Here is a 9012-nt window from a genome sequence, read left to right on the forward strand (position 1 = left end):
TTAATGCTAGATAAGACAAGGAGTAAGTTAATTAGAAGGAAAATACTGTGCATTTAAATTTTTCGGACAAATCTCTCAAATTAACCAAATTTGACTTTCAACTCCTAACAAGTCAAGATTATTTAAATTCTTCAAAATGAATATTAAATTAAATATTAATCAAAAGTGAATTTACCAGAACACTTTGTTAATCATCACACTGTAGTCCATTTATTCACAAAAATGTATGAATGGTGTAAACAAATTTCTACAGTCGAAGGAAAATACATAATACAAGGAAGGTGTTTACAAAATATTGTTCAAAAAAGTCAAGGATTTCTGCTTTCATTTTTAGTCTTCGTTGTAAACAGACAGGAGAAATCCATTTTGATATTTGCTGGATACAAAAAAAAAAAGTGAAAAAAAAAGTGGGCATCATCCTCATACTCGTTCGAGAGCCTCCAACATGATTATACTGTTTCCTCTGATCACCTGAAGAGACACAAAAACAGAATAAATCACATCACATAAGTCTCTCAAAATAAATATTGATCTAAGAAATCAGCAAATCATGGGGGAAATGTGAGAAGTGAAATATCTGTTTGTTGATCTATTAAATCTCCATTATGATTTAAATATAGCAACTAAACTAATCTGAACATTGTGTCTTTCTATATGATACAAGTGCCAGCTAGTTATGTTACACCATGAGTTGTGTAATATGTTTGATATTAGATTGCGGTTTTAAGTACTGACCACCATGCCAACATTGTTCATTTGTCCCCCAGGAGCCATTTCTATAGAGTCATCCACGACCAGATTCATGAAGGGATCAAATCCTCGCAAGATGCCCTGAACATGACGGCCACCATTGAGCTTCACTGAAAGTGTGCATGAAAACAATGTCTTTACAAATTAAAGAAAGAAAACAGGCCATTTGAAGTGACAGTGATTAATGACAGAGACAGTGTAGTTTTTAACGCATGCTGCCGAATTTTAATTTAGATAACGATCAAATAGTGTTGAAATACACTATTTCTAGGATATTCTACTTCAGATTTTCGGAATAACATTTTTATTTCATTATATTTCACACATGACACTCACGTGATAGCTTCTTGTCCATAAACCTAAAAGGAAAGAACAAAACAAATATTTTATTAAAACCACGATTCTAATCAGACCAGTACTATATAGATACTGCAGCTAACATTCAAACAAAATTCATATGAACGTATAATACATTTTAAACCAATAGCAGGTGGGTTTTGTGGGTTAAATGAGAATAATTTAACGTAATTAGGAAATAACCGCAAACAAACCGACTAACATTAACCTAGCGTAGAAGAACGCGATGCTCAAATGTAGTCTGTCGCATTTCTTAGAGACCCACGATCAGACTCAACAAAAGGCTTGAACTACTTACTTTTTCAGCTCGGGTGGGTGTGCTTTGCTCATGTTTATTTCGTTAGATCAAATAGTTTTGTAAAACAAAAACGTTCGAAACACGTTTCAAGCAATGAAAGAACAGTGGCGGAAGTGGTGTATGTGCGGGGTTTTCTGTATCTGTCACCGAGTGTAATATCGCCCCCTACTGTAGCGGAGGATGAAACTTCAATAACATTAAAAAGTGTCCTGTAGATGGTCGAAGGAAAAACTAAATATTCTACCTCAAATGTAAATGCCATATCAGGGCTACATGTGTGCTTTTTAAAAGCGATAAAATACCAACAAAAACTACCAAACCTTTTTAAACAATTTATTCAAAAACAATGTCAATGTAATGTGTAACATGAGGTCAATTTTGGTAATGGTGAGAAAATGTGAATTTCTTTTAATGAACTATTCCTTAAAGAAATGGAAGCTCTTTCAGTCATCACTGAATTCATCATCATTGTCACGTATCAGATGTTTCTGGCAGTAGAAAAGTGTCCAGGGCACATTGCACACAGTGATAGACTTTCACAATCTTCTCAGCGAGGGGAATCCCACCTGTACACACACTACAACACCTGCACGTGTCAGCTGGTTGATGATGTTCTTCGGGGACTTCCTCTTGGACACACAGCTCAGCTTTGGAGATAAAGACCTGGTCGCATGTTGTACAAGGGTACTCAGCATCCTCACCATCACTGTCGTCCTGCTTAACTGTTTCAGCTGCTTCTTCTTGCTTAGTTTCTGTCAAAACAGGTCGATTTTTGGTCCTCTTCTGCTCTTTGAAGGTCTATTTTCTTGAGAAGGTCTGAGATCTTTTGCTCCCTTTGGGCGGAACCCAGTGGCAGATGATTTGCCACTTAATTTAAGGTTGGTCTGATGGTGAAAGCTGTAGTGAAGGAACTCTTTTCCGCAGTGAAGGCATGCAGGTGGTGCAGCATCCCGTGCTTGTGGCCGAAGGCTTGTCCACATTGGATGCATGCATAGGGGCTGTTGTTAAGATAAGGGATCTTCTGAAGATTCAGTCCTGAAGGAAGGGCAAGGCGAACCCCTTTGAGGTTCCCCCCTGCACGTCTGGCACATGGATGAGGTGTGAGAGCATTTGTGTTGCGGCAGACTAGAGAGCATAGTAAATTCTTGGCCACAGTGTTGACAGCGATGGAGCTTTTGCAGGGCATGCTCTCTTTCCTGGTGATGCACAAGACTGTTCAGGTCGGAGAATTTGTAGCTGCAGTCTTTGCAGATGGAGAAAGACAGCTGTGGTTTTGGTTGGACCAAAACTGGATAAGGTGTCCAACATGGGTCTAGCTCTAGTGGAGATCTGGTGAACCTTTGCTCCATCTATCTATCTATCTATCTATCTATCTATCTATCTATCTATCTATCTATCTATCTATCTATCTATCTATCTATATATATATATATATATATATATATATATATATATAGTCTATATATAAAATTATATATATAAAGTATATCAAATTTATCAATAAAACACTGTTCTTATTAACTTGTTAACTACAACTAAAACGATGTGTTTGTTAGTCGAAATAAAGCTGAAATAAAATAAAATCTAAAATATTAGATGAAAAACCCAACTACTAAAACTGAAATAAACAAATAAATGACGAAAACACTAAAACGCAAACTAAATCATATACAGTACGCAAACATACTATATATAATATAGTATTTAATGATATTTTAATTTCCTTTTTCGTTATGATAGATTCATATTACGAGCGCAAGTAGCAGACTTTTATTATGAAATGTGCTCAAACGGCATCACATCTTCCCCTAGTGAGGTGGAGGGAAACGACACCCCTCTTACTGGGATTATTAATTTATGCTCATTGTTGTCATTGGTTTTTTATTCACCCATATCATTTACTACCACGATTCAAATAAAACGCGCCCGTTTAGAGATGAAATCATAATATTTGTGCTCCTCATGTGACACCGTGTCCTCCTCCGGTCCTGTTGGCGGCAGCTGCACCTGTCTCCGCGCGGTGCCACATCAGAACAGTGTCCCTCACAGTCACCGGCGGCTTATGAAGGCTTCACCGGTTTAACCTCAATCGGGGTTAGATCATAGACAGTAAAAGAAAGGTTTAGACGAATCGCAGGGGAAAGGGCTATTGTTTCAGTTAACGTTAGATTATTATGTAGAAGTCGAAATATGCTACTCGCACAGCGGGGGTTTGATTAGTGAAAAACAGCCGACATATTTATTCACAGAGATGACAGCGCGCGCTGGTTTATTACTGTGCTAATCGTGTGATTGGAGATTCCTCGTTTTCATTTTACTCGCATTGAATAGGCTGTGTTTTTGATGGCCGTGTCAGGAGGCGCCCGAAGGATCCCGATGGGTGTGCGGACATTCAGTGAGTTTCTGGAAATAGCGACGGTCGGTCCGTGTCGCCCCAGCAGAGAGAGAATACAGCACTGGCCCGTCAGGTGAAACACCGCAGTTAACCTTCATATAGATGCTGTTATTATTGAGTGATTGATGCAGCACGTCGTTGACCAAATATTGGAACAAAGCGAGCTGGAAAATCATCTAAAATTACCATATTTTCCGCTAAAATAACTTAACGTTGTGGGATTTCAGTACAAAAAGCTGTAAGAATCTTATTTTATGTATTTTAGTAGTGACAGTATGTACACACTTTTATTTTAATAACGATAAGAGTGGCCTAAAATGACGAACATGATATGTAAATTAATATAGAATACATAAAACAAGGCATATTTAAACAAAATCATTAAAACAAATATACATAGTCAAGATAAAATCAAGAAAAATATCATTTAAAATAGAATACATACAAAATTATATAATAAATTGTAAAATTGTATCGTCAATTCTGTAATAAACCTCCTGATGACAGTTTAGAAATATATAACACATTTGATGATCAGTTATTATACTTAGTTTCACAAAAAACATAAGTATTAGAGTTATATAATAAAATCGGTAGCAGCTGTCATAATAATAAAAGTAAATAAAATGACCAAAAGATTATTATTTCATTTAAATATAATGATATATGAATATACCACCGTTCCTGTATGTACTCCATGCATTGTATTTATCAGAATCCTGTTTTTTTTTTTTTTTTGTATGTCAGACACCTGTCCTCCTGTGGGATCTTGATGACCCGTCATCCTCCTGCTTTCTGTCTCTCTGAAGTGGGTCTGACTCCCACTCATCATCACAGGAGATCTTTCATCAGCCTCACCAATAAGAGAAAAGAGTATTCAGAGAGGAGAATACTAGGGTAAGTTGACTAACTCATTCTAGGGTAGGTTAAGATGAACTGATCCTGAACAATGACCCCTTTCTTCTTTCCTCACGGAGGATGAAGGTAAGCTTTTGTGATGATAAATAATAAATTCACAGAGCTGTATCTAGTGGAGGTGGAGCAGCTGGAAACACAAATCTAAGACAGGGACATAAATACCGTTAATACAAAAAAAAGTTAATAAAAAAATAAAATAAAACTAAGACTGAATAAATAGTAGTACCAAAAATAAATGAAATAAAAGAGAACAAAACACATTTATAGCTTTTTGTATTGTGCAAAAATAGCAGTATCTGTATTTATATTGTGTATTTTATTGCAGTGTATTTTATTTTTTGGTATTCTATATATTATTATTTTATATTTATATTTTTAGTTTTAGTAATTTAATTTTTTATTTTTTTTATATTTATATTAAGCTCTAATTTAATTCCAGTTTTAGTTTAAGTACTTCTTAGTACGGCACTTTAAACATATTTTATTTCATTTAGTTGCCAGTGCAACATTTTCATTTTTTATAAAAAAAAATGTACGTTTATTTTTCATCTAATATTTAGATTTTATTTTATTTACACTCTATTTCAGTGGATTTATTTAAAAACAACAACACTGTTTCATTGTCTGTTTATAAAGGAATTGTATTTATTTCAACTTGAAACTCAGTTTACACTTCGAAAAGACCCCCCCTTAGTTACTGTTGCTATGTCCATGGCACTCTCGCGCCACAGATCATGTTTCACTAACGCAGTGAAAAATACATTGTGGAGCAAAGAGGACACTGAAAATGCACCAACAAGACAGTGCAGGTTACTTTTGGTATGTAATACAGTTTCAACTTTCAAATTTTGTAATTTTTCTTTAAAGAAATTCAAACAATAAATACCATTTTGTGTCTCTTTAATGCATTGTGACAGATCACTGTAGCGCCTCAGTTAAAGCAGCACGTGAACTGATCATCTCTTCCTCTTTACTAGTTGTAACATGAAATAAACATGAATGAACATCAGAAAACGATCTTGTTTCAACTGCGGAAAGACGTCAATAAACGGTATTTTTCAAGTTCAAGTCCACCAACATTAATCTCCTCTCCTGGCTGGTTTGTCGGATAAAATGGTAGATTCAGCATTGTGATTGGTCAGATCGCCTGTCAATCAAAAGCCCTGCGAAGGGTCAGTTCTAAAAATAAAAAGATGTACCTGTGTTTTGTTCTTTAGGTACTCGATGCAAGAGATGTATGATGTGGTAGCCAATGTGGATGACTACAAACACTTTGTACCATGGTGTAAAAAGTCGCAAACCATCATGAAAAGGGCCGGTCATGCCAAAGCTCAGCTGGAAGTGGGCTTTCCTCCTGTTGTGGAGCGGTACACTTCAATGATAAGCCACGTCCGTCCACATCTGGTCAAAGTAAGTCGTCCTGCGTGCATTACAACATCTTTAAAATCATCCCTGAAATTAAAAGTTCATGGTAAATCATTATATTTCAACCCGTCCCGTTTCAGGCAGTGTGTTCGGATGGTAAACTCTTCAATCATTTAGAGACAATATGGCGCTTTAGTCCCGGTATTCCTGGCTATCCTCGCACATGCACTGTAGACTTCTCCGTAAGTATTGTTTACAAACATTTGCTTCCAGTCAACCCTTCACTTAGCCACACCCCCTTGGTTACTGTTGCTAGGTCAGACAAGCTTACAAAATGTAAAATAGAAATTTCTGCACAGTTTTGGGGTACAAATCAGTTTACAACCATCCAAACATGCAACACTTTTATTCATTTAATCAGACAAAAAAAAAAGTTTCTAGTTTTAGTTGATTTAACGTTAGTTGCGTTTTTATTGGGGTTTTGTTTTTAATGTCTGTTTAGTTTTTATTCATTATTATTTCAATTTGGAATAATTTTAGTTCATCACCTTAAACTGTAAAAATTAGGTGGAAATAAAAATTGTTTTTCTTTGTATTGTATTTTTTTTCACTTAACGCCTTTTTTTTTACCGTTTTAATTAGCGATAACACTGGTAGGCCATAATGTTTTATCAAAGAGTCAGTGTTTGTTAGGATGTCAAATCACCAGGTCTCTTTCTTTGAATGTGGTTGGTTTTCAGATCTCGTTCGAGTTCCGCTCATTGCTACATTCGCAGTTATCGACGGTGTTTTTCGACCAGGTGGTGAAGCAGATGGTGGCCGCGTTTGAGCGGCGAGCGGCTAAACTGTTTGGACCCGAGACGAGAATACCCCGCGAGCTCATGTTTCACAAGGTCCATCAAACGTGAGGTGCTCCTTCTCACTGGACTCCTCTGTATCTGGAACTCACAGAACTCTTTAGACCGTTATCACATGACAAACCAGATCACTAGAATACATCGTGATGGTACGAGAGATACCATTTACTTTTAGAAAAAGATTTCAGTTCATCTGAGGTACATGTCCATTTTTGTTTAGATTAATTTATTATTGCAGCCCTGACCGGGAAGGTTCAGACGTTTCTCTAGGGTTTGGTCTGGTTTACTCATTCTGTCTTGCTGCCAGATAATCAGGGCCAAATCTGACTGATTACTGGAACTGGAAGAATATTTTAGGCCAAATCTGTCGCACACCGTTGATTACCACACAAAATTTGTTCTGATTTATACCTCAGATTTTATTAACCTACAATAAAACGATTACGTTCCTCTTGCAAATGCACATCTGATGCAGAAAATTTCTATTGTTTTGTTTTGTGTGGTAATCAACGGCATGCAAAAGGCACAGATAAACCCAGAATATTCTTTCTCAAATGATTTTTTTTTTAATGTAGTGAAAATTCAGACCTACTCGACTTCCACACTGCACTGAATTTATAACATTCATCTCCAGAAGTCACACTCAAGAGGTTTGTGACTCCAATCACAACTGTAAATATAATGGAAATGAATCATGTTATTACAGTGACAACAAGTATTTCTCTCACCTAAATATTTATCCTTACAGACAACACAAAAACATTTGTTTATAGAAGTAGTGAATTGTAATGGAAAGATAAGAGTTATATTTAGCATGCTTTTGCATTCTTTGGATGCATTCACGCAAACTCAGGGCTTTGGAGAAATTCAAAGGAAAGAAAATGTAAGAAGAATTCAGCCTGTTCCTAATAGTGATCCCAGTTCGTGCCTGTTCATGTAGACCGTGCCATTTCTTTTTGTTGCTACATTAATGTTTTAAACACTACTGTATTTGTGTTTTGTGATTTCTTGGAAAGCGAAGCATAGGATACAAGCATAACGGTTTCGTTTTTTCAACATTTTATGAGATTTTATTTTTTAAACCGTTTCAATGCCTTATCTAAGTGTTCATGGCATTTATAAATGACTTCAAATCATGTGATTGTCAAGATGTGGATTGGTAATTTACTTGTGCTGTATCAAACACCTGTCTAACAAGAGTCTTCCGGAGAAATAACGTCACCAATCGGTAGATTTCCAGGGTTTGTCATAAAAAGACCTTGTTAGATGTTTGGTTGAAGAACTGTGAATAAGACCAAAGAGATGAGCAGTGCTTCATTTTTGGAACAAATTCTCTCTGAAATGAATTTATCTGTTCAGTAAACTTTAATTCTGAGTTAACGGGCCTATCATCAGTGTATAATAATCTTGCACAAGCATTTCTTTTAACTTGAGAATCTGTTCATTTATTTCCAATCAAATATGTTGTGCATTTTCTGCTTGAGATTCATTAGGAGGCCGATTTCCTGCTTTGAACTGCGACGTATTTGATCTTGAAGTACACATGGTTTCTTACCTCAGAATGGTAGCTCTATGATTGCTGATCAGATGGATTACACTAGAATCCTGTGTTGAGGGGATGCACAGGGACTTGTGAAAACTTATCCGTGAACAAAGAATACAAAAAGTGAATGAAGAAGCGGAGGCTGAGGAAATCTGAGGAAGGTGGTGGTATCTGGGTCATGTATTTATAACAGCATGAGAGACTATGATGGAGCTTCTTAATCACACTGCACTGAACAGAAGATTGTTTCCATGCAGATCTTAAAACAAAATTCACCATTAAAACTAATTATTTAAAGATGAATGACCAGGCATAGATCTTATTTAGACCATTTATACTGCATATAGTTTGAACAATAACCATATTTGTGAACACATAATTTACAGAGTAAAGGAGTAGTTCCCCTAAATAATTTAAATTCTGACTTAATTTACTCACCATGTCTTTCCAAACCTGTATGTATTACTTCTGTGGAATATAAAATATATTTTGAGAAATGTCTCCGTGTTTTACTTTAAAAACATTTTTA

General features: G+C 35.9%; 2 protein-coding genes across 2 annotated transcripts; one reads left to right on the forward strand and one right to left on the reverse strand.

Annotated features, from left to right (window-relative positions):
- Positions 1-183: 183 nt before the first annotated feature.
- Positions 184-1561, reverse strand: LOC127945151 (small nuclear ribonucleoprotein G). Its single transcript, XM_052541749.1, has 4 exons — positions 1406-1561; positions 1087-1109; positions 736-860; positions 184-471 (listed from the first exon to the last, which is right to left on the reverse strand). Exons 1-4 carry the CDS (start codon positions 1435-1437, stop codon positions 421-423), a joined length of 231 nt encoding a protein of 76 aa, XP_052397709.1. The 5' UTR covers positions 1438-1561; the 3' UTR covers positions 184-420.
- A 1693-nt stretch (positions 1562-3254) lies between these two features.
- LOC127945146 (coenzyme Q-binding protein COQ10 homolog A, mitochondrial) lies at positions 3255-8980 on the forward strand. The gene is made up of 5 exons (XM_052541744.1): positions 3255-3873; positions 4548-4697; positions 5936-6128; positions 6224-6325; positions 6824-8980. Exons 1-5 carry the CDS (start codon positions 3749-3751, stop codon positions 6989-6991), a joined length of 738 nt encoding a protein of 245 aa, XP_052397704.1. The 5' UTR covers positions 3255-3748; the 3' UTR covers positions 6992-8980.
- The last annotated feature ends 32 nt before the right edge of the window (positions 8981-9012 follow it).

This window comes from Carassius gibelio, chromosome A23 (genome assembly GCF_023724105.1).
Source record: "Carassius gibelio isolate Cgi1373 ecotype wild population from Czech Republic chromosome A23, carGib1.2-hapl.c, whole genome shotgun sequence".
NCBI classification, from domain to species: domain Eukaryota; kingdom Metazoa; phylum Chordata; class Actinopteri; order Cypriniformes; family Cyprinidae; genus Carassius; species Carassius gibelio.